Source organism: Saccopteryx bilineata, chromosome 3 (genome assembly GCF_036850765.1).
Source record: "Saccopteryx bilineata isolate mSacBil1 chromosome 3, mSacBil1_pri_phased_curated, whole genome shotgun sequence".
Lineage (NCBI taxonomy): Eukaryota > Metazoa > Chordata > Mammalia > Chiroptera > Emballonuridae > Saccopteryx > Saccopteryx bilineata.
In genome coordinates, this window is record NC_089492.1 from 201,291,560 (window position 1) to 201,318,429 (window position 26,870).

Below are 26,870 nucleotides of genomic sequence, written 5' to 3' on the forward strand. Positions count from 1 at the left end.
GTATGTGTGTGTGTGTGTGTGAGAGAGAGAGAGAGAGAGAGAGAGAGAGAGAGAGAGAGATTTCCTCAACATTATTGTCTGTAGAGCAGGTATAATACTGTGGGGGGGGATAGTCAGTAAATGATCTTCTTTAAGGGCCTGGAAATGACTCTTGTAGTATAGAGTTGGCATGTTCTCACTGTCAGGTTTTAAAATCAGAGGAATAGCAGATCATTCGATTTTAATAAATTTGCTATTTAATGAATTTTCTCTGCTATTTTCATAAAATTGTTTTAGTTGGTCATTTGTCACATTGGTGTGAGACGTGATTTTGTGTTTTCTTTCCAGGGACACTTGCCCTTTGCTGTTGTAGGAAGTATGGATGAGGTGAAGGTTGGAAATAAGATGGTCAAAGCCCGCCAGTACCCGTGGGGTGTTGTACAAGGTAAATGAGATAAGCGATGACTAGAAATGTATTGCTCCCCCAAAATTAGGGGATATTTCAAAATGAATATGAAGCGATAAACTGTCCCCTAATTTTTGTGAGCAATGTATTTATATCACCCAGTAGCCTCACAATGCATCCTTTGAAGGGATGCTTATTTTTTATTATGATTTTGTTGTCAGAAAAGTTGGCCATGTTCTGTTTTAGCCAAGTCTGTAGATGCCAGGCGGAGCCTCCCACTTACCTGCTTAGGTGCACCAAGGCACTCAGAAGGTGGGACACACTGATCGGGCACTTTGAGCAAAATCTGAATGTAAATAATAATATTTAAACAAGATACATAAATGAATTACTAGGTAATTCTAGAGTACAATAAACATCTTGTATAAAAAGGTACCTTTATATAAAGGTACCTTGTATAAAAGATACCTTGTATATAAAAATACCTTTATCTTTATTACAAAGTATTGCCAACTATTTTCAAAATAACAAGTCAGCCAACTAAAAAACTGTTAGGATTTATTTAGCATTATAGTGAGTAAATAATTAGTACTTTTTGGTTCATTTACTGGTGATGATAATTCATGGAGAATTGGCTAGTATTGGCTTCCCAATGCTGCTTTTATTAAATTGGCAAATTTTATAATTAATGAAAAAAATATAAAGTTATAACATTTGTAATGTGTAAAAATATTTAAAAATAATTGTACTTCAACAGTAAGATATTTGATTGTAGCCTCTGGCTACCATAAGCATAGGAGGACCATGGAAGTTTAAGTTTATTCACTAACGGTGTAGCACAGAATGGTAAATGTGTCATTGCCTAAAAAGAATTTGATAGTTATAGTGTGCACAAATAGGATTCTGTGAATAGGCAGAATTTACTTCTTGGAAGTTTTATTTGCAGTAAAATAATGTTATATAGTTTTGTAAGCACTCCCTGAAGTAATTGGAGTACATAATGACATAAGATAATATGTTTCTTTCCTAATTTCTATTTACTCATTAGCTACTAAGTTTAAAATAAATCTCCCAGCCTGATAAGGTTGCCTGTAATTCAGTGTGTGTTACGCAAGAGTTCTTTCCTTACTTGTATAGTACCACCATACCAGGGTACCTGTTAATCAAGCTTATCATTTTACTGTGTGTTATTTCAGACATTTGCATTTACTCATTTATTCAGCAAATGCTAACGGTGTGTTAATTGTGAATTAAAAACTTGTTGCTTTTTTCTGACCTCCTGGCCAGTGGAAAACGAAAGCCACTGTGACTTCGTCAAGCTGAGGGAGATGCTCATCTGCACCAACATGGAGGACCTGCGGGAGCAGACGCACAGCAGGCACTACGAGCTGTACCGGCGCTGCAAGCTGGAGGAGATGGGCTTCACAGACGTGGGCCCTGAGAACAAGCCACTCAGGTGGGTGGGTCTCTCTGAGAAGTTGACAAGAGAGGACGTGAGAGTGGACTGACCTCTTTTACATAGCCAGAATAATGGAGAATGTGTGTTTTAGAAATCTCCCCATTATGAGATATAATCGTTTGATAGGGATTAATTCTTGTGCTTCTTGGACCACTTGAGGCCTTCTTGCTTTAAGGGTCTCTTAAGTCCTTATCCGACTTGAGGAACTACGTAGAAAGAACACAAACATGTGTCCAAAGCTGCTACTTCAGTGTATATGTAAACATGAAACTAATCCCTAATGCACTGAGTCAGGTCTGACACAGCATTTCAAAACATTTTTTGCATGGAGGAAAGCATGAGATCTTGAAGCTATTTTAAACTCTGTTGTGACACTGAGGATTCCTTTTGCATTTGATCATTTGCATTTCATTCATTTTCTTGGCTATTGGTATTTGCACCCTCCTAAGCTCAAGAGGAAAGAGGAGAACATTAGAATGCTGCAATTGCATATGACCTTGACAGATGAGGTTAAATTCTTAAATATTTTCATTTGCGGTTTAGTTCTGGAAGCACAAGAAATTAAGAATTATGTGTACTTAATCCCTTCTGACTTACTCTGGAATGCTGTGCTTTCAGATGGGCCAGTGCTGGCCAAATGATGATGTTTTCTATTGAGGATAAGTCATCTGGAGTTGGCTCCTCTGATGTTTCCCAGAGAAGGCTGCACTTCTCACTCTTTGCAGTCTCAGGGTCAATTTCAAGGTCTCTGTATGCCTCAGTGAGGTATGGAGCCTGATGATAGCAAGTGGGACAGCCTTCACATGCTCCGAGAGCTGGGAGTCAGGCTGCCTGGGGGTTAGTCATCAGCACCTGCCGATGATTAAGAAATACAGGGGCAAATGTTGTTTCAGGCTCACGGTCTGAACTGCCAGACCTGGTGATCAGATGTGGAGCTAGGATCAGGTAGGAGTCACAGATGACTTCAAGTTTCCAGACACATGATGCCAGTTAACAAAGATTGAGGTGACATGAGAGTGCTTATCTGAAGGCCTTGGTAAAGCAGAGTTTCCGAAACTAGTGTTCTGTGTCGGCTGCAGCACTGGTGGCCTCGTAGTCTCCCACTGTAGGAAGTCTCACACCTCTGGTTGCTCTATGTAAGAGCACATTGGCACATTACAGATATGAGGTTTATCCTGAGATATTTTGGTTTTTGCAAGTTTGTTACACCATCTTTTTAACAAGAGAATACGACAAGTTGTTTTTTAGCCTTCAAGAGACCTACGAAGCCAAAAGACACGAATTCTATGGGGAACGCCAGAAGAAAGAAGAAGAGATGAAGCAGATGTTTGTGCAGCGCGTGAAGGAGAAGGAAGCCATGCTCAAAGAAGCAGAGAGGGAGGCAAGTACACTGGCTGGCTGGGTTTGCATCATTCTGGTGTCCTGTTACTTTGGGGGCTTATTGTAAGAATTTCGTTGAGATATTCAGAGTTTACTTGTTAGTCTTTAAAAACTAGCTGTTTTAACACATAGTCTTTATAAAAATCATAGTCTGAACTCAGGTAAAAGTTTTGGCCTTCATGAGCAAATGATCATCCTTTAGAAGTGGTTTACCAGGGACATGTCATGGACCAGTTTACTGTGTGTTTTAAATGTTTTAGCCATGAGCCGGATATGTTTTCCCTCTGCCTTGATAAAGCCTTTTTTTTTTAGAGTTTTTGAGAGTTGTTGGGATTGTGTTTTGCTGTGAAATGGGTAACCGTAAAAGCTGTTTATGTACCTTTTTGAGTTTGAACTCAAGCTTTCTAAGTAAGTTTCACAGTCCAGGGGACCTTTGGATGGGTAGCCTCGGCACAGCTGAACATCGGCAGGAGTTCCCATAGTTGTGTTTGCTTCTCGTTCTGTAAGGAACAGTGTTCATTTTAGTTGTGTTAAGCAGTTTTCTATAGGTCTGTAGACCTAACTGCAGTGGCTACTTTTGAGTAAGTGACCACATTTCAGATAAGGCTCGAAAAGGATGAGCTATAAAAATGAATTTCTAGGAAAAGATAGAAGAAATGTTAATACAAGGGAACTTGATGACATAAGAGTTCCTGAATTTAACTTGTAATTTAATTTTACAAATTTATTGTTTCAAGTACATTTACAGTGCCTGATACCTATAAAGTAAGTGGTTTTGTAAAATTAATGATCTGGCCTTGGCTGGTGGCTCAGTAGATAGAGCATTGGCCAGGTGTGTAGATGTCCCAGGTTCGATTTCTGGTCAGGGCACATGTGAGAAGCGACCATCTACTTCTTTCCCTCTCCCTCTCCCCCTCCGTCTCCCCTTTCTCTTCCTCTTTCCTCCCATAGCCAGTGGCTCGATTGGTTGGAACACTTCAGCCTCAGGCACTAAAAAGAGCTCAGTTGATTTGAGCATCAGTGCTAGATGGAATTGCTGGATGTATCTTGGTCAGGGCACATGCAGGAGTCTGTCTCTCTGTCTCCCCTCCTCTCACCTAAAAAAAAAAAAAAAGTTAATAATCTTTTCTTTAGAAAAAGTTCAAATAACAAGAAAGTGAAAGCATAGAGTACCCGTGTTCCTCCTCACACCTAGATTTACTAATGCACAATTGTCTTTATTTCATATGTGTATATGTGTTGTGCATCTCTGTGTATGTGCATGTTCATATATGTGCATGCATACTTTTCCTGGTTATCCAGAAGCTGGTTAAGACATCATGGCACTTTATCTCTAGGCACGTCAGTGTGCACCTCTGAAGCTCAGGTATATTTTTCTTCACAAATATAGTACCAGTATTGCACCTAAGAAAATTAATAAGAATATCATAGTCTCACCTAGTCTCTAGTCCATATTCAAATTTCCCCAGTTGTCTCAAGATTGTCGATTATTGTTTCTTTTTGTTTTTGAACCAGAATTAAGTTAAAGGTCTCATATTGCATTTGGGTGTTATGTTTCTTTAGTCTCATTTAAACTAGTCCCTGATTTTAGTTATTTTTAAATGCAAATATTGAAGAAGGTGTTGTGATGAGTAGAAAATAAGGGTGCTGATGTTTTTTAATTACATTCATCTTTAAGAGGGTAGTAGAGTAAAATTCTTTCAAGAGTTTCTCATACGTCACACTTTTTAGTTTCTGCAATGAGGAAAGAAGTTGTAGAGTGCTTTATAGATGAGTTTTAATTTTTAAAATCCTGCATAAGAACATTTTGCTTAAATGTATATTATTCAAAAGAAAATTAAAAATTCAGAGTGACAAGATGTTGAAAGAAAAATGTTATTTGTCAGTAGGTGCTGTATCATTTTATTTTTGTGATTTGAATGCTTTGAGTATGTATTAAATTAATAAAGAAGTTCATTTAAAACTAATACACAGACAACCAGAGCTGTCACAGGAGTTCTAAATTCTTAATTCTATAGCCTCAGAGGCAGTGGATTACTGACCTATTTCATTAACATTACAAGGCACCTTATACCAGTTTTCATTGCCATAAAGCCACTATTTCTGATACTTTGGAGTAAGGGTCAGTCAGTAGAAGAGGGGCACTGACTCAGTAACCATGATTCTGGGAGACCAGAGTCATCTTCTGAAGGACTAAGGAAGACAGTACTGTTGACCCCCTTAGTTCTCATGGTTTTAGAGGGAAAGGAGGAGGTATATTCATACACTGGACAGCAGGTCTCTTCAGGGTAAACAGGGACATTTGGTCACCCAATACTTGGTTGCTAACACTTTAAAGGCAGTTATGTCAATAAGATACTGTTAGTCACTAATAAAAAGATAATTTTGGTAACCCAAAATATTTAATTCTGTATTAGGGGACCTTGTTATTTTTAAATATCTTTGCCATTATTGTTGTAAATCTATATAAAACTGGACTTCATTATGTAGTGCGTTGGAACATTGTGAGTACTAGATAACTAGAGTAGGGAGACACACAGAATACATGTGATCTCCTCCGTGGTTTGGATGTTACAGTTCCCACGCCTGTATCACAGTGTTCTGGATGTACCGATGAGGCATGCTACGTGTGACACACAGACTTTGCATTCCCCTCCCCCACCACAAGGTCCAGTACACAGTTTATATCTGTCCCTCAAGTAAAGCACACAACCATCATTAACCCTTTGAGTAGTATGAACGTTCATGTACGTCCTCATGCCTCCTGACCATCTAGAGTACAATCATACATGTACAATGGCAACATTATAAAAAGGCAAATGTATGTTCTTCTTGTTTCCATAAATTGGTTATCAAACAAACATGATTTTAAGTTAATAAAACTGTAATGAGAACTAATTTCATTTTTTGAGAAAAACTCAATCCTGGGGGTCAGTGAGCATGAAAAAAACTACTCAAAGGGATAAATCACCATTCTTTTCCCATTTTATACGTAAGTCTGCTTTGTATTAATTTTCATTTACATCTCTTGTTTCCCAAAGTATTCTGGATGATTCTCAGTACAATGAGACTGTAACAACCATGTTACAGTCCTTAACACAAGCACAGATGTGGGGGGGACTGGCTTACAAGATAGGAATACATTTGTTCCTACAAGTAGATACATTTAAAAGGATCATTGAAATATATAACATCCTTAAAAGTAGTATTTACAAAAGATACAGGTCATAGTCTTAATTGCACTGGTGAATAGTTATCAATAGCACAAAAGGTCTACTGTTTAACCTTTTGATTAATATTTGAAAATATGTTGGCATTAAATGCCTGTTGCATTGGATAATGGAACCATGAGTGAGTCTTCCTGTACATAGACTAGACCGTGGCTATCAAGAGCCATGGACTCCACATTATGTTCATAATAGTCACAGTCACACCTTTCTTCTGCCCCCTTTAAAACATTTTTCTTGTTTTAGTTTTTCTGGAATTACTATCAACCTCATGAATGAAATATGAAGTACTCTATATAACTTTTCAAGATATTTAAGTATACATATAAAGTATGCATTTAAGGAATCAAAGTATAGTTCTCTATTCACATAATATAAACTGGCCTCTGTGTGCTCACTTTCTAAGCTTCACGCTTCATGCTGCTCCTCTCCCAAATGTGTGGGGGATGCACACTGCTCAGAGAGCTGTAGATTTTATCTATGCCACTGACTGAATGACAGCTCAATGGGCTCCCCCTGCATACATGCATGCGTGGGCATACACACACAGTTCTGTAGAAGCAGGAACCATTTAAATAAGCAAGTCCTGAGGAACCACCTCTTCTCTGAAATGACATCCTCAGGACTAAAAGGATCTTAGGGTAGAAGGGCCTCTCTTGATCTGTCTCCATTTAAATACGTCTATCAGGGGTGTATTTGCTTCCTGGACACCTGTCCCATTTTTGGAACATTTCATTTTTACTGGGATAGAGGTTAGTCCTCTCCAGTTTCTAGCCTCAGGCTCTGGTTTTTGGTGAAGTATTTCCTCAACTACTATGTGCCATCTTTCCTGGAAACCACGTTTTACTATTGTATGAATGCTAGGTTGCTGCCTAGAACTAAGAATTTTAATTTAAAGTTTATTTAACCAGGCTAGAAGATCAGAAATAAAGGTGTTTTTGGTTGTTGTTGAAAAGGTATCTTTGTTGGGCTGGATTTAGAATGCTGTGCCTGTGTTCATAACACACGGCTGCTTCACATGGTGCCCACTGACGTCCCAAAATGCTTTTTCAGATAAACAACAATTAAACCAGGGAAATCTTGTGTTATAATTCCAAACTTTTATAAAACTCATTTTAATGGCTTCATTGAGAGTATTCAACATATATTTACTTTTTTAGTTTATTTCTATTAGATACAGGCTATTTTTTTCCATTATGATGTCAATTCTAAAGTGACTTTTTTTCCTGAATTGAGGATTTCTTGATTACATTTAAATTTCAAGAGGGTCAGTGACTATGAAAAAATATAACAGATTTTTAAATTTTATTTTATTTTTATTTTATTCAGTGAGAGGAGGGGAGGCAGAGAGACAGACACCCACATGCACCCCAACTAGGATCCACCTAGCAAGCCCACTAGGGGGTGATGCTATGCCAATGTGGGACGTTTTTCTTTGCTTAGCAACCAAGATCATCTTAGCATGTGAGGCAGAGGCCATGGAGCCATCCAAAGTGCCTGGGGCCAACTTTGCTCCAATCAAACTATGACTGCCAGAGGGGAAGAGGGAGAGAGAAGCGAGAGGGGGAGGAGTGGAGAAGCAGATGGGCATTTCTCCTGTGTGTCCTGACCAGGAATTGAACCTGAGACATCCAAACACCGGGCCAGTGCTCTACCACTGAGTCAACCAGCCAGGGCCAAAATATAAGATTTTTATGGTCCTTGATTTTAATTGATTGACAATTGGGGAGTCAGAGAGGGGCAGATAGGGACAAACAGACAGGAAAGGAGAGAGATGAGAAGCATCAGTTCTTTGTTGTGGCACCTTAGTTGTTCATTGATTGCTCTCTCATATGTGCCTTGACCGGAGGGCTACAGTAAACCGAGTTACCCCTTGCTCAAGCTAGCGACTTTGGGCTTAAGCTAGTGAGCCTTGCTCAAACCAGATGAGCCTGAGCGCAAGCTGGCGACCTTGGGGTTTAGAACCTGGGTCAGATACTCTGTCTACTCTGCCACCACCTGGTCAGGCGAGAGAAGCATCAATTCTTGTTGCGGTATCTTATTTGTTCACTGTTTGCTTTCTCATATGTGCCTTGACCAGGAGACTACAGCAGAGCGAGTGACTCCTTGCTCAAGCCAGCGACCTTTGGGCTCAAGCCAGCGACCATGGGGTCATGTCTATGATCCCATGCTCAAGCCAGTGATCCCACACTCAAGCTGGTGAGATGAGATGAGCCTGTGCTCAAGCCGGATACCTCAGGGTTTCAAACCTGGGTCTTCCATGTCCCAGTCCAACACTATTCACTGTGCCACCACCTGGTCAGGCCCAAACAGATTTTTCAGTATAACTTATTTTTCTTTTTTTTTTTTTTTAATTTTTTTTATTGATTTTTAGAGAGAAAGGAAGGGAGAGAGAGACAGAGACAGGAACATCAACCTGTTCCTGTATGTGCGCTTACTAGGGATCAAACCAGCAACCTCTGTGCTTTGGGGCCACACTCTAACCAACCAAACTATCCAGCCAGGGCTCAGTATAATTTTCAACAATTGTTTCAGTGCAAATGATAACTTATTTAGAAATTAAGGATTTCTTTTTCCTTTTTGATAACTTGCTTCTGTAATTTGTGTCTCTTACTTTGAGCATGGATTTTAAACTTTATTTGAAAAGGCTTTTAGAAGAAACTGTAGGCAAGAAAATACAGGTCAAGTATTTTAGAAACTGAAGTTTATTCATGAGGCTATGGCTTATATTATACATATTTTGTTCATGAATTTTCTGTTCTTAAGGAATCATATGCATACCTTTCCTGAGGCATGAACTTGGAGACTTTGGAGGGTTGTGCGAAGGTTACTGTTAGGTCTGCGTTCAGTGTCTCTGTGTGGGGATGCTCTTGGGCGCTTGCTGCTATTCTGTGACATTAGTGAGCTCTGCACCTTTGATTCACAGCTACAGGCCAAGTTTGAGCACCTCAAGAGGGTTCACCATGAAGAGAGAATGAAGCTTGAAGAGAGGAGAAGGCTTTTGGAAGAAGAAATGATGTCTTTCTCTAAAAAGAAAGCCACCTCCGAGATCTACCAGAACCAGACCTTCATGGCAGTGGGCAGCAACCTGAAGAAGGATAAGGACCGTAAGAAGTAAGCCCTATCTAGCCACCATTTCTGGTAGCCTCATCCCCTGTCCCTTTCTGTCTCGTTGCCCTGTTTGATCCTGTCGTGCTTCTTACTGTCTGTTCTCTTATTCCTTGTTGGCCTCCTGTGGCACACTCGTCAGCTTTTTAGGAGCAGAGACCTGTCCCTCTCGCTAACTGCTGCTTCCCTAGCACTAGCACAGCACCCAGCATGTATTAGGTGCTCATGAAATACTTGGCTGAATGAATGAGTGAATGAATGAACTCAGCAAAAATACATCATAATATAAAAGGGGTCAGCTACCTGGGAAGGTCAGGTGGTTGTGTTTCATAGCCAATCCTGCGGCTCTGATGCACCTGTAGGAAAGGAACTGCTGGCCTACCATTAGTTATATTGAATTTCATGTCTGATTGGAAGCTATATACCCTCTTATGGAATCATAGGTGTAAAATAGTACCTGAGTCAGAAACTAATTCTTAGGTTCACTTTCTTAAAACAAATTTTACTGATAATGATTTTGTGAGAATTTTTATTTTAATAAGGGGATGAGGCTATCGATTCGAACTCCTGTGCTTTGATGTCAGAGCTTGTGAAACCAATGGTGGATGTAAAGATGCAGAGGAAGGTAGAGAGGCCCCAGTACAAGGAGGCGGCCATGAGTAGTGTTTGGATGGTATTCTCAAGGCTTGTAGGTTGGGGTATGTGTTACAATCAAAATTACCAAAGCTTTAGAAAATAAGTTTGTTTTCCTCTTCTGTACTTTGTGTCCTTCATTTTATTTCTTCCACATAAAATGTCATCGTCATTTTGCCTATTTGAGTGTTCTTGAAATTCATCATTGCCTTGTCCTGTCGAGAACATACCTGTGGGAGGGTCTTTGCCTCAGTTTACTCCACTGCCCCTTGTCCAACAGCATCAGGTCCTCCTGTGTTCCTCATGGAGTCACATTTCTGGTATAATTCTTTCAACAACCTCATTTCAAACCCAGCATTTTCAGACTATTTTTAACTCAACTTTGAAATAGTTAGGAAAACATGATGTTGCTTCATGTCTGTGGAGAAGTCATCCACAGGGTTTGGTGTATATAATTGACCTGTGGATTTTATAGCTTTTTGGAGTAAGAAAGAAAAATTCTCATGTATGATTTTTTACTATAAGCTCTCCAAGTCCTGGGTCTGTATTTATTCACAGATGTGTCCCTCCCAGAGCCTAGAACATCTCCTGGTGCAGAGCGGGCACCAATTATTTGTTTGCACCAATTATTTATCCAAAGAATATGATGTGTAATAGTTATTTTTATTCAAGCATTGACTTTTAACAGAGAAACTATAAGTAGTTTATTATTGATTTTGACTATGTTTTAAATTACAAAGCTACAGGATCCTTTACCTTCTTATCCAGTGACACTAAAATTGGATTCCTCCATATTTCATATACGGAAGACATTTTACATCTACCTTGTGGAGATTGTCACCTTGCTTCAGTGAGAACCACTGGTGTGAGCTGTCGCTGACAAAATCCCAGCCAAGCCCATAGTTTTTTCAGAGCCCAGAGTTTATACTCGAGGAAATAGTTTGGTGAGGTTTTTATTTTTCCCTTTCTTTCCAAAGTTCCATAGCTAATATCTGACAGTCGATAAGATGTCTGTTTGCTCTTTCTGAGAAGCTACATAAAACATGATTCTAGAAATTTTTATTTTCTATATGGTTTATATTGTACCAATCAAAAGGCTTTTTTTTCTCTTTCCAGCTCCAATTTTATGTAAAACAAAGGTTCCAGATCACAGAAGGTCATCACAAGCAAAAGTTATTAAAATGCTAGAAGTCTGCTGTGATTTTCTTGCTGTTTGTATTTGCTGTAGCCCTTCTTATGTATGTGGCCAGTGGCCACAGTTCCTGCTGTCTCTGGTAAACCACTTTTAAGTGTAAGGTCACTGCCTAAGCCAGAGTGGGTAACCATTTCCACCCCCCTGCTGTGCCTGTGCTGGATTGTCACAGGTCTAGACCATTGCCCCTGCTGCTCACTTCCCATTCCCTGCAGAGTGTCACACACACCACAGAGCAGCATTGGCACCACAGGAAACAGGGCATATCCACATTCAACTGGCTGATGGTATTTATACTCTAAGATGAGCCTTTTTTGTACATACAAAGGGTAAAATTTGGGGAACATGTTTTAAAATGTATTATGTACCTGAAATTCTGACCTCTCAATAATCTTCTAGAACTTTTTAATTTTTGATATCCAGTTGGTAATGTGATCCTAGGTGATCATATCAAATTTTGTATGACACGGTGGCCTTCCATGCTTCCGCATGCCTTCTTGTGGTTGATGTTTAGTATTCTGATGGAACTAAGTATGCTTAAAAGTAAAAGCATCCAGGTGTACAGACGCTTTTCTAGTGACAAGTAGTTTTGAACACAGGTGTTATCACAATATTTGTATTAGGATGTGTTACATACTTGTTGCTTAAAACCTTGTCTTCCAGGGACAGAAATAATAAGATCAACTTATCTTACTAAAATATTTCTTAAGAAAATAGCTATGAACATCTGAATATTAAAGATATAAAAATTTAGATAATTCATCTCAAAAGGGATCGTTGAATTCAGTGCCTTAGTATTCTCAGAACAATTAACTTCTTAATGGTTGTAGGTGTATACTTTTTATTTTTTTGTACTTAACCTAAATAAAACTGACATTTACTCTTGACAAAATATATCTGCATTTTTACTAAAATGAGTCTAAATTACATTAACTTTTTATAAACTGTCATCTTAAGAAACATTTTATCAAAGTTCATTTAATTTTATGTTTGAATTATTTTAAAACAGGTATATTACAAGTATTTTTCAGACAACAAAATGTTTAACAACCTATGTGAGACTCTGAACAGTGTTTTTTGTTTGTTTTTTACAAAGTTGTGTAAGTTGCAAATAAAACCTTTCATTTTCTAGCACTATTTTATCTGGACAAATACTTTCTGTTTTTACATTTGGAATTCATGAATGTCAGTTAGCCTTTTTAAACTGTAATAAAGTCAGTTATATATATCACAGAACAAGGTCTGAACTTTCTTCTCAGGATCAGTAATGCCCAAGTTCTGGGAGGTGGGAGCAGGAGAGTTGGTGAGTCCGTGCGGGCAAGGGCCCTGTTGTACAGAGCCCCGCCAGTGCCACTGTGCTGAGACTTAGCAGAGGAGGGTGTCACCAGAAGCCACTGACTGATGAGTGGTGGTGGCTGTAGCCATGTTGTATCAAACTCTGTATAAAACAGCTGTCCTAAACTTTAATAAAATTACTTTTAAACACCAGATTGGTAGTTGGCATGTTCAAAGTTGTTCAATATAGGAAGCTGCCTGAGGCTTTGCACTTACAGAAAGGGAATAGGTATGTGCTATTAATGATCCTGCTATGAGGAAGACTCACAACCTGTGTTTCAACAACTGCAAATCTTCATTTATTTCATCTAGGGGATTCCGAGTACGACTTTAAGAGTTGTACTGCAAAGAAAAATAATTTGAAATCAGTTGTACTATATAATATTCCCATTATCTTTACAAAGTGAGTTATTATCCACTAATGCTCAAATTAATAGATTCCTGGGAAGAGAATAAAGCTGGACATGTTTTGTTTGTGTTTTTTCCTGTAAGGCCTGTGAAACACAACTGCCCCTCACCACCAGCCATTCATCTTTGTATGCTCTGCCCTGAATTTTATTCTTTCACACAGACTATGATTTCAGCTTCAAAACAACACAAAGAAAAAAGGTATTATTATCCCCATTTTGAAGATGAACTCATTTTAGGACTCAGTGTTCCCTCCTGGACTGAGAGGCCGTCTGTGCCCTTAACAGCAACCACAGCCATCCGTGCCCATACGGAGCAACCACAGGGCAGCAAGACAGAGCAGATTTATTCGCTGAGTCTTCTCCAAGGGCTCCTGCCTCCACCCACAGAGCACAGGCAAGTGACTCGGTCTTGAACCATTGGAAGTAATTGTTCACTGTAGGAGTGGAGAAAGGCAGTCCAGGTACAAGGAACAGCATGTTTTTGATCAAATCTGTGAACTCTGGAAAGTGGCTACAGGAGAGAACTGGGCCCTGAGTAAGGACCTTGAAATGGGCAGGGGACAGATCAAGAAAAGGGTTTTGTAAGGGCAGCCCAGCGGGTAGTAGGAGCCCTGGAGATATTTGACCTCCCGTGGTCAGATATTTCTCTGGAATTCAAGGGAAAGATGTATCTGAGGGGATCTATGGCAGGGGAAGTCCAAGTCATTAGAGACTGCAGTCAAGACCAATAGTTCTTAACACTGAGTATATACAATAAAGTAACATAAATTGTGTTTAAAAAGAAATATGGATGCAGAGAGGAATATATAGTAATGGAAGTGGTCTAAATGAATAATGACTACAACAATGACTGTCTCATGGTTAGAAACATATAAAGACCTAGACTACAACACTGCAGTGCCTGTTAGTTGGGAGAGTGGTCTAAGGTTCTTGTGTTCACTGGGAAGAGGATGAAAGTCCCAGTGAGCCAGAGTAACATGACACTTAGTAGGAGTGCATGTAAGCATGGTGAAATGTGTTAACTTACAAGCAGTAGTAAGAAAAATAGTCTAATAAATGGTACTACAACAGAAAACAAAGGAAATAGGTATGACAGCCACAGAGCACTAATCCAGCTAAATCAGTAATTACATGTACTACATGCACTCATATTTTTAGATAAATTTTTTTAAAATAGCTTTGTGCACTTCATAAGCGATGTCTGAAACTTTCTTTATAGGAAGAATATAGAATAAGGACCATCATGCAAGTTCTAACAAAAAGCTAATGCTTTCTTGTATATTAAAAATTATATTTCCTGTATATTAAAAACTTTTAAGACAAAAAACATTGCTAGGGGTGAAGATAAACACCCAAAATAAGAACATATAATGACCAAATTTGTATGTAATGTAGCAGCCTTAGCATACTTAAAGCAAACAGTAAAGAGAGGAAGAAGCAAACTCATACTTGGTTGGGAGATTTTAATATTCCTCATGTTCTAGAATAAGCAGACCAAAAACTAGTACAGATATTGGAGACTTGAAAACACTTGGCAACCAAGGCCTGGTGACTGTATATAGAATGAAAGACCACACACTTTTCAAGTACGCTTAGGACATTTATGAAAATTGTGACTACAAAGCAAGTCCTGATACCTTCTAAAGGAATTACATCATGCAGACTATGTTCTCAGATAATAAAATAGATATGAATCAATAATAACCAAAAAAAACCCATAGGTTTGGAAATTGAGAAATACGCTTCTAAATAACCCATTGGTCAGAGAAGAAATCAAAAAGGAAATTAGAAAATACTTTGAATTAAATAATGAAAATATCATATGCCATAATTTGTGAGCAGCAGCTAAAGTCATGCTTAAGAGTAAAAATTTATAGTCCTAACAACATACTTCTAAAAAATGAATGGGTCAAAGAAGAAATAAGTGCAGAGATCAAAAGATATATACAGACAAATGAAAATGAAAATGAAAATACGACATATCAGAATCTCTGGGATGCAGCAAAAGCAGTAATAAGAGGAAAGTTCATATCACTTCAGGCCTATATGAACAAACAAGAGAGAGCCGAAGTAAACCACTTAACTTCACACCTTAAGGAACTAGAAAAAGAAGAACAAAGACAACCCAAAACCAGCTGAAGAAAGGAGATAATAAAAATCAGAGCAGAAATAAATGAAATAGAGAACAGAAAAACTATAGAAAAAATCAATAAAACAAGGAGCTGGTTCTTTGAAAAGATCAACAAAATTGACAAACCCTTGGCAAGACTCACCAAGGAAAAAAAGGCACAGGACTCAAAATCCAAAATGAAAGAGGAGAGATCACCACAGACATCATAGATATACAAAGAATTATTGTATGCCTGACCAGCTGGTGGCGCAGTGGATGGAGCGTCGAACTGGGATGCGGAAGGACCCAGGTTCGAGACCCCGAGGTCGCCAGCTTGAGCGCGGGCTCATCTGGCTTGAGCAAGGAGCTCACCAGCTAGGACCCAAGGTTGCTGGCTCCAGCAGGGGGTTACTCGGTCTGCTGGAGGCCCACGGTCAAGGCACATGTGAGAAAAAAATCAATGAACAACTAAGAAGTCGCAACGCGCAACGAGAGACTGATGATTGATGCTTCTCATCGCTCTCTGTTCCTGTCTGTCTGTCCCTGTCTATCTCTGCCTCTGTAAGAAAAAAGAATTATTGTAGAATACTATGAAAAATTATATGCCACCAAATACAACAATCTAGAAGAAATGGATAAATTCCTAGAACAATACAACCTTCCTAGACTGAGTCATGAAGAAGGAGAAAGCCTAAACAGACCAATCAGCAGGGAGGAAATAGAAAAAACTATTAAAAACCTCCCCAAAAATAAAAGTCCAGGCCCAGACGGTTATACTAATGAATTCTATCAAACATTCAAAGAAAACTTGGTTCCTATTCTACTCAAAGTCTTCCAAAAAATTGAAGAAGAAGCAATACTTCCAAACACATTTTATGAGGCCGACATAACCCTCATACCAAAACCTGGCAAGGATGGCACAAAGAAAGAAAACTACAGACCAATATCTCTAATGAATACAGATGCTAAAATACTAAACAAAATACTGGCAAACCGAATACAACAACATATTAAAAAAATAATACATCATGATCAAGTGGGATTCATCCCAGAATCTCAAGGATGGTTCAACATACGCAAAACGGTTAACGTAATACACCATATCAACAAAACAAAGAACAAAAACCACATGATCTTATCAATAGATGCAGAAAAGGCTTTTGATAAAATACAACACAATTTTATGTTTAAGACTCTCAACAAAATGGGTATAGAAGGAAAATATCTCAACATGATAAAGGCCACATATGATAAACCATCAGCAAACATCATATTAAACGGCATAAAACTGAGGACTTTCTACCTTAAATCAGAAACAAGACAGGGGTGTCCACTCTCTCCACTCTTATTTAACGTAGTGCTAGAAGTTCTGGCCAGAGCAATCAGACAAGACAAAGAAATAAAAGGCATCCATATCGGAAAAGAAGTAAAGGTATCACTTTTTGCTGATGATACGATCCTATACATCCAAAACCCGAGGGACTCCACAAAAAGATTATTAGAAACAATAAACCAACACAGTAAGGTCGCAGGATACAAAATTAACATACAAAAGTCCATAGCCTTTCTATATGCCAACAATGAAATATTAGAAAACGAACTCAAAAACATAATCCCCTTCATGATTGCAACAAAAAAAATAAAATACCTAGGAATAAACATAACAAAGAATGTAAAGGACCTTTATAATGAAAATTACAAAGCATTGTTAAGGGAAATCGAAAAAGATACAATGAGATGGAAAAATATTCCTTGTTCTTGGATAGGAAGAATAAATATAATCAAAATGGCCATATTACCCAAAGCAATATACAAATTTAATGCAATTCCCATTAAATTCCTATGAGATTTTTTAAAGAAATGGAACAAAAAATCATCAGATTTATATGGAACTATAAAAAACCCCAAATAGCCAAAGCAATCCTAAGGAAAAAGAATGAAGCTGGGGGCATTACAATACCTGACTTTAAACTATATTATAGGGCCACGATAATCAAAACAGCATGGTATTGGCAGAAAAATAGACACTCAGACCAATGGAACAGAATAGAAAGCCCAGAAATAAAACCACATATATATGGTCAAATAATCTTTGATAAAGGGGCCAACAACACACAATGGAGAAAAGAAAGCCTCTTCAACAAATGGTGTTGGGAAAACTGGAAAGCCACATGCAAAAGAATGAAACTCGACTACAGCCTGTCCCCGTGTACTAAAATTAATTCAAAATGGATCAAAGACCTAAATATAAGACCTGAAACAATAAAGTACATAGAAGAAGACATAGGTACTAAAATCATGGACCTGGGTTTTAAAGAACATTTTATGAACTTGACTCCAATGGCAAGAGAAGTGAAGGCAAAGATAAATGAATGGGACTACATCAGAATTAAAAGTTTTTGCTCAGCAAGAGAAACTGATATCAAAATAAACAGACAGCCAACTAAATGGGAAATGATATTTTCAAACAACAGCTCAGATAAGGGCCTAATATCCAAAATTTACAAAGAACTCATAAAACTCAACAACAAACAAACAAACAATCCAATAAAAAAATGGGAAGAGGACATGAACAGCCACTTCTCCCAGGAAGAGATACAAATGGCCAACAGATATATGAAAAGATGCTCAGCTTCATTAGTTATCAGAGAAATGCAAATCAAAACTACAATGAGATACCACCTCACCCCTGTTAGATTAGCTATTATGAACAAGACGGGTAATAGCAAATGTTGGAGAGGCTGTGGAGAAAAAGGAACCCTCATACACTGTTGGTGGGACTGTAAAGTAGTACAACCATTATGGAGGAAAGTATGGTGGTTCCTCAAAAAACTGCAAATAGAACTACCTTATGACCCAGCAATCCCTCTACTGGGTATATACCCCCAAACCTCAGAAACATTGATACGTAAAGACACATGTAGCCCCATGTTCATTGCAGCACTGTTCACAGTGGCCGAGACATGGAAACAACCAAAAAGCCCTTCAATAGAAGACTGGATAAAGAAGATGTGGCACATATACACTATGGAATACTACTCAGCCATAAAAAATGATGACATCAGATCATTTACAGCAAAATGGTGGGATCTTGATAACATTATAAGGAATGAAATAAGTAAATCAGAAAAAAACAAGACCTACATGATTCCATACATTGGTGGAACATAAAAATGAGACTAAGAGACATGGACAAGAGTGTGGTGGTTACCAGGGGTGGGGGGAGGGAGGACATGGGAGGGAGGGAGGGAGAGAGTTAGGGGGAGGGGCACAGAGAACTAGATAGAGGGTGGCGGAGGACAATCTGACTTTGGGAGAGGGGTATGCAATATAATTTAATGACAAAATAACCTAGACATGTTTTCTTTGAATATATGTACCCTGATTTATTAATATCATCCCATTACCATTAATAAAAATTTATTAAAAAAAAAAGTTTATAGTCCTAGATTCTAGTATTAGGAGGGAAAAGGCTGAAAACCAATACCCTACACCAGTGATTTTCAACCTTTTTTGAGCCGCGGCACATTTTTTACATTTACAAAATCCTGGGGCACACCACCTACCAAAATGACACTAACACAGTACATATTATAGATATAGTTGTTTTTGTTTTTGTATTTTTCTGAAGCTGGAAACGGGGAGGCAGTCAGACAGACTCCCGCGAACACCCGACCAGGATCCACCTGGCACGCCCACCAGGGGGCGATGCTCTGCCCATCCGGGGTGTCGCTCTGTCACAACCAGAGCCACTCTAGCGCCTGGGGCAGAAGGAAGGAGAGGGGGAGGGGTGGAGAAGCAGATGGGCGCCTCTCCTGTGTGCCCTGGCCGGGAATCGAACCCGGGACTCCCGCACGCTAGGCCGACGCTCTACCACTGAGCCAACCGGCCAGGGCCTATACATATAGTTAATAATATAGTTTCTCAATGTATTTATACTCACACCTGACCATGTCTCACGGCACACATTCATCTCAAAAGAAAAGAGGGCCCTGGCCAGTTGGCTCAGTGGTAGAATGTCGGCCTGGCATGCAGAAGTCCCGGGTTCAATTCCCGGCCAGGGCACACAGGAGAAGCACCCATCTGTTCCTCCACCCCTCCCCTTCTCCTTCCTCTCCTCTCTCTTCCCCTCCCGCAGCCGAGGCTCCATTGGAGCAAAGATGGCCCGGGCGCTGGGGATGGCTCCTTGGTCTCTGCCCCAGGCGCTAGAGTGGCTCTGGTCACAACAGAGCGACGCCCCGGAGGGGCAGAGCATCGCCCCCTGGTGGGCAGAGCATCGCCCCTGGTGGGCGTGCCGGGTGGATCCCGGTCGGGCGCATGCGGGAGTCTGTCTGACTGTCTCTCCCCATTTCCAGCTTCAGAAAAATACAAAAAAAAAAAAAAAGTTAAGAAAAGAGTGAACTTAAACCAAAAGAAAAATAAGATGAGGAAAAAAGTCAATGAAATAGAAAAAAATATTTAAAGTTCTTACATTTTAAAAGATTATTAAGATTGATAAATCAGGCCCAGGCTGGTTCAGTTGGTAGAGTGTTGGCCTAGAGCAGGGGTCGGGGACCTTTTTGGCTGAGAAAGCTGTGAACGCCACATATTTTAAAACGTAATTCCTTGAGAGACATACAATGTGTTTACCACTAAATACAAGTAAATGTGTGCATTTTATGTATGACCAACATTTTAAAAGTACAATAAGTCTGAATTCTTTTTAATAACGTTATGCTATTGCTAACCAATGATGAATAAAGTACTTCTTACCATTAATGCGACTTCTGGTGCTGCATGGTTTTGCTGATGGCTTTGTAGTCTGGTGGATATGTGCTGAAGTTAAGCTTCGTGCAAGTATTGAGACCTCCATCTGGTAAACATTATCATAGATTGGTCTTAACATTCTTTAGATGTGAGAAAGACTGCTCACATGCATACATAGAGCCAAACATTGTCATTATAGCAATACTCATATTCTGTAGTGTGTGGTATGTGATGGGAAGCATGTTCCAAGTTTTGACAATCAGCTGGTCTGTGGGTTGAAGTTTTTTCATTTCTCTTCACTTGTGTTTGCTCGCCAACTCTGCTTACTATCATGCAAGTCTTCCCAAATCTTCATTCAGTGACTTGAACTTATTCACCCGCATGTCTGAGGCCTTCAGGTCAGAAGCTTGTAGCTCAAAATCTCTGATGGATACACCGGGGATATAACTCAGGTCGGCGCTGTCCACTGCACACTCATGTGGATGGGTGATGAACTTAAAAAGACGAGTGCACTCACGAAATTCTTCAAACCGCGCTTTGAATGACTGAAGACTAGATGTGAAGCCCACTAGCTGCTGGAGATCAAGATGTTGAGCAGGGTCACTTGCTGTGCATGCATCTTTAAACTCTCCCAATTTTTCAAAGTGTAGTAAACGACCTGTTTCAATGTCAGTGATGAAGAGTTCCAGCTTGTTTTCAAATGCAAACACTGCTTGTTGAAGGGATAAGACTGTATTTCCAATGCCTTGCATTTTCACATTGAGCTGGTTCAGATGTTCAGTCATGTCCACGAGATAGAACTTCAGAAGCCACTCAGTGTTAGCTAATTCAGGATGCTCGACGTTTTTCATTTCAAGAAAAGTTCGGATTTCGCTCAGACAAGCCGCGAAACGGCTGAGCACCTTCCCTCTTGACAACCAATGCACATTGCTGTGCAGAAGCAGACCAGCATAATTATTCCTAACTTCATCCAGCAGTGTTTTAAACTGGTGATCATTTAAAGCTCAGGCAACAATAAAGTTGACCACCTTAATGACCAGTGGCATCACCTCACCACACTGCTTGCCACACATCTGAGCACAAAGCACCTCCTGATGTAGGATGCGGTGAAAACTTAGAATGGGTCTCTTTTCATGTTCACGAAGAAGCACTACAAATCCTCTGTTTTCGCCCACCATGCACGGAGCACCATTAGTACACACCAACATAAGTTTATCCATCGGTAGATTTTTTTTCTTTAGCGAATTCAGTGAAAGACTTAAATAAATCCTCCCCTCTTGATGTCTCTTTCATAGGCAAAACAGCAAGACTTTCCTCATGTAATTTGTCACCGACAGAATACCTTGCAGTCACACTGAACTGGGATAAATGGCTTACGTCTGTTGACTCATCCAAAGCGAGAGAAAAGAATGGTGCTGGATTTATGTCCTTCACTTGTGTTGCCTCAGTTTGATTTGCCATCATGATGGTATGATCATGAACAGTTCTTGCCGACAGAGGCATGTCTTTTATTCATTTGATTACCTTGTCTTTCTTTATTTGAAAAGTTGTCAAAAAGTTCATTGGCAACATCAAGCATGAATGTTTTGGCATACTCCCCATCTGTAAATGGCTTTCCATTTCTCACAATTGCTAAAGTACCAGCAAAGCTAGTCGAATTCCAGTCACCTTGTTGGGTCCAAACACGGAGTTGCTGCTGACTAGCTTGCACTCTGCACAGTAGCTCTTGACATGCTTTCTTCCTGCTGTCCCCCCACTGGATATTTTGACGCAAATGTAGTATGGCGTGTGTCAAAGTGCCGCTTTATATTTGACCGTTTCATCAATGCAGTGTTATCATTGCATATTAGACAGACTGCAGAACCTGTTCTCTCCACAAAGGTGAATTCCTCTTTCCATTATATCCTTTTTTCTTTTAGCCATCTTCTTTGTCAAAAGGGTTTCTGCATTTAGCTAGCTGACTACTTGATTAAAAGGAGGGAAGTTTACTTCCTGACCTCACAACGACCCATGTACATTACACATTATCCAATAAAAATTTGGTGTTGTCCCAGAGGACAGCTGTGATTGGCTCCAGACATCCCCCCACAACCATGAACATGAGCGGTAGGAAATGGATTGTAACACATGAGAATGTTTTATATTTTTAACATTATTTCTTTTATTAAAGATTTGTCTGCGAGCCAGATGCAGCCATCAAAAGAGCCACATCTGGCTTGCGAGCCATATGTTCCCGACCCTGGCCTAGAGTGTGGATGTCCCGGGTTTGATTCCCAGTGAAGTGCCCATCTGCTTCTTCACCACTCTTACCCCTTCTCTTTCTCTCTCTTTTCTCCTCCTGTAGCCATGGCTTGGTTAGAATGAATTGGCCACCAGGCTCTGAGGAGGATTCAATGAATCCTCAGCCTCAGGTGCTAAAAATAGCTTGGTTGCCAAGCAACCACCCTAGATGGCCAGAGCATTGCCAGGTAGGGGTTTTGCCAAGTGGATCCCGTCAGGGCACATGCAGAAGTCTGTTTCACTGTTTCTCCTCCTCTCACTAAAAAAAGAAGAAAAAAAAAGATAAATCATGACAAGGGTGAGCAAAAAAAATGAAGAGAGAAGCACAGAATGACTAAACTAAAAATAACAGCAAGCCCGACACTAGCAAATCAAACGGGTGAGGAGTGACTGGGACAGCCTACGCTGCTGGTGGGGATGCATAATGACCTACTGTGGCACTTGACTACATCCTCACCATGTGTGTTCTATGATTGTGCTGACAAATTGCAAAACAGTGGCTTAACCAGTATTCTTACAGTTTTGGGGGTCAGAAAGCTGAGATGGATCTTACAGAGCCAAAATCAAGGTGTGGGCAGGGCCATGTTGAGGAAAGAATCCCTCTCTGGGCCTTTTCCAGCTTCTGGAAGCTACCCACGATCTGGGCTCATGACTCTGAACCCCTTTTCAAAAGCCAGCAACAGTGAGTTAAGTCCTCATGGTGGATCAGCCTGACCTTTTCCCACTACTGTACTTACTTGTATCCATCAGCATAATCTATCTGCTCATTAGCAACCTTAATTTCCCTTTGCCTTATAACCTAACAGTCGAAAGGTCCAGCACTTAAGATCTTTAGGGGGACATTGTTCTGTCTGTAGTGCCATACAGCCCAGCAATTCCAGTTCTAAGAAGTTCATTGAAGATAAATTTAAAATGTATTCATACAAGGACTTGTATGTACATGTTTATAGCAGATTTTTTATAATCTGCCAAACTTGAAACAATACAAATGTCTTATGAACACAAACAAGTTGTAGTTCATAACAAAAAGTTACAAACTATTGGTAAATTCAGGAGCATAGATAAATCAAAATTAGCATACTAAGTCACATCAGAAATGAAAGGAAATATATATATATGTGTGTGTGTGTGTGTGTGTGTATCTTAATTATGACATTTTTGTCAAAGCAGAACTAGCAGGACAGTAGTCAGTTGTGGTTGCCAGGCATGTGCAGGGGAGGAGGGTCCATTGACTTTAAAGGCAAACAAGGAAGGCTTTTAGAGTGGTAGAAATATTCCATATTGTTCTTGTCATAGTTACAGTGCTACATATATTGGGGAAAACTGCAATTATACACTGAGGAAATTTTTTACTGAATGTGAATTATGAGATGACATCAGAGTAATGACGGTGTGAGAGATACTGTACTCCTGTTCTCTCCCCTTGAAATTTCAGCAAATTGAACAGCTGTAATGCAGGGAAGGAACCCCAGCTGGGCTAGCATGCATGCCTGAAAGATCAGCACACTGAATGGACTGAAGGCGGGAAGGATTGAAAAGGGGGGCAGAAGATAAAAGACACTCATGGTCAGCTCTGAAGAGGAGACAAAACCAGAGTGACTATTGTTTTTTTTTCTGCCAGACTATGGGGAGAAATGGAGAGGTTAAGGGGCAAAGGAGGAGAAACTAAACCAAAGCAGCAGCAGAACAAAGGGTCATGCCAGTGTTCCCACAGTCTGCCTGCAGCCTGCACTCTGCACAGAGACAGAGAAACAAAGTGTGGGCTTGCAGATCCCACCTTCTACACCTTGCAGGTATGGAGAGTGGCAGAGAGAGACCCCCCAGCTAGCTCTCCAGAGCCACAATCTCCCCTGAAGATAAGAGATGCTCCACCTCTGTTTCTTTGGTTTGTTGAGATGTGAGGAGGAGAACCTGGAGACCTGAGATTGCCATTGCTAAAGCTGCAAAGCTGTAAAGCCAAAGCCATAAAGGCTCTCAAACATGCCCCTCCTGCCAACATGACTGTGGCAAACCTACATCACTGCAACAGCAACATCACAGTAGAGGTCAGCCCAGGAATTTCACAGTTAAAACTTGTAATACGGTGCAACCTACTGGAAGAAAACAGCAACCTATCAAAACTGAAAAAAATTTCCTTTTTCCCCCCTTTTTTCTTGTTTGAATTTCATTTTCTTTAGTTTTTATATTTTTTATTCTTATATTTTGTGAGCATTTTGGTTTTGATTTTTTTAGCTTTTATACTTTGTTTTCTGTGGTTTTTCTTTTTTACTTGTAATTATTTTAAAAATTTTTTATATTTTTCATTGTAATTTTTATTTTAATTTTTTAGTTGCTTTTTGTTAAGAGGTTTTAACAATACCACTCTCAAATGCCATAAAGGAAGAAGTAATCAAGTACCATGACTACACAAGACAGATATGTAATTCAAAAAGAAAATTAGAGGAAGACAAGATGGCACTGGAGTAGGCGGACGTACCAACATCCACCTCCCAGAATCAAAGTGGATTACAAACTAATTTTAAGAACTACCATCTGGAAAAACCAACTTTGGACTAAACTAAGAGGACTCTTCAACCAAGGAACACTGAAGAAGCCACACCGAGACTGGTAGGAAAAGCGGAAACGCGGAGAGGGCTGCCCAGCTCCCAGAGCGAATGGCAGCCGGGAGAGACTCATGTGGCGGGAAGTGAGTTTAGCAGAGAGAGGGAAGGGTCCTGAGCCCCAGGAGCAAAGCCACAGCCTGCAGCCCCAGAGCCCAGAAAAGGTGTAAGGACAGTATTTAGCTGGAAAAAAGTCAGGATACTGTTTGTGAGAAAGAGACTGATTTCTCAGACCTAGGATCCTTCTTAAAGGGACCGTGCAGAAAACCTCTCTCACAACCACTCACCCAGGACTCCGGGGGATGGGGAGAGAGGAGAATACCAGAGTAGCAGGAAGAGAGTGTAATCTAGGAGGCACAGGGAGAAACATTTTGGGACACAGCCACTCTAACCCCTGGGACAAGTCACTCCCCAAATCTGAAGTGAATATTTCCCCCGGAAACAGCAATACCAGCAAAGGGAAGCAGAAGAGCAGCCAAACAAGCTCCCCCGCGGCACTCAGAGCAGAGTTGCTTAGAAGGAGGGAGCTTTCAGGTCTACAGTAATGAGTGGTAGGTTCTGAGCTACAGTGCCCGCACCCCACACGGCTGAAGGCTCACCAGAGGGCGGGCGGCGGCGGGACATGGAGGCATGGTTCTGTCGGCAGGGGCAGAAGCCGGGTGACCACCACTGGGCTCACATGTGAGCTCAGTTTTGCCTGGCTGGGGAGGAGTAGGCGTGCAAAAGCATTCAAGCCCAGCTGCTGGCAGCCTGTAATCCAGCCTGTGGAAGAAGGGTGGGAACCCCAGGAGGCGTGGAGACCAACCCTTGAGCAAGGGCGCAGGAGCACAGCCTTGCCCCACCTGTGGAACCGAGGCTTGTGGCCTGACTTGGGAGACAGCTCCTCCCACGGAGGTGGAGTCAAAAGCCCAGAACAGGTGGAGTTTCGCTACTGAGCTGAGCGTGGGCACGCAGTCCTGCCTGGCCGGTACAGCCAAGGCTAGCAGCTGTTCCACGAGTGGGCTCCTCCTGCAAGGGCGGGGTGAAAGCCTGGAAACAAGCGGAGACCCGCAGCTGAGCAAAGGTGCTCGCCAGTGCCCTCAGGACTGAACATAACACCACCCATGGGGGCAGGGCAAAGGCCAAGGCCACCAAGGTTTGTGCACCCGAGCACATGATCACAGCCACTCCCATGAAGAGAAAATGCGGAAGCAGAGAAATGCAACACAAATAAACCAAGAGAAATCCCCAGAAAAGGACCTAAATGAATCAGATATAATCAAATTACCAGATGCAGAGTTTAAAATAACAATTGTTAGGATGCTCAAATATATTAGAACAACAATAGATGGTCATTACAAACACCTAAATAAAGAGAAAGCAGATATAAAAAAGGACATTGAAATAATAAAAAATAATCAGTCAGAAATGACAAATACAATATCTGAAATAAAGAACACAATGGAAGGAATTAAAAGCAGGATGGATGAACCAGAGAATCAAATCAGTGAGTTAGAGGACACGATAAATAAAGGCACGGAAGCAGAGCAAAAAAAAGAAAAGAGACTCAAAAAGTCTGAGGAAACTCTAAGAGAGCTCTGTGACATCATGAAGAGAAATAACATCTGCATCATACGGGTTCCTGAAGAAGAAGAGAAAGAACAAGGGATAGAGACTTTGTTCAAACATATCATAGCTGAAAACTTCCCTCAATTAAGGCAGGAAAACATCTCACATGTTCAGGAAGCACAAAGAACTCCACTAAGGAGAAACCCAAAGAAACCAACACCAAGACACATCATAATTAAAATACCAAAGCTAAGTGATAAAGAGAAAATATTAAAAGCTGCTAGAGAAAGAACGACTATCACCCACAAAGGAGCCCCCATAAGGATGACTTCTGACTTCTCAACAGAAACACTTGAGGCCAGAAGGGAATGGCAAGAAATATTTAAAGTAATGCAGAACAAGAGCCTACAACCAAGACTACTTTATCCAGCAAAAAACCAAGGCTGCAAGAAATGCT

At 40.3% G+C, this 26,870-nt stretch overlaps 1 protein-coding gene across 1 annotated transcript in view; it reads left to right on the top strand.

Moving 5' to 3' along the window:
* Positions 1–11,915, top strand: part of SEPTIN10 (septin 10) — a 45,765-nt gene extending 33,850 nt beyond the window's left edge. The window contains 6 exon segments of the mRNA XM_066268544.1: positions 328–424; positions 1,673–1,841; positions 3,093–3,225; positions 9,378–9,541; positions 9,543–9,565; positions 11,309–11,915. Of these exon segments, the coding sequence (XP_066124641.1) occupies positions 328–424; positions 1,673–1,841; positions 3,093–3,225; positions 9,378–9,541; positions 9,543–9,565; positions 11,309–11,481 (759 nt within the window). The 3' untranslated portion in view covers positions 11,482–11,915.
* The last annotated feature ends 14,955 nt before the right edge of the window (positions 11,916–26,870 follow it).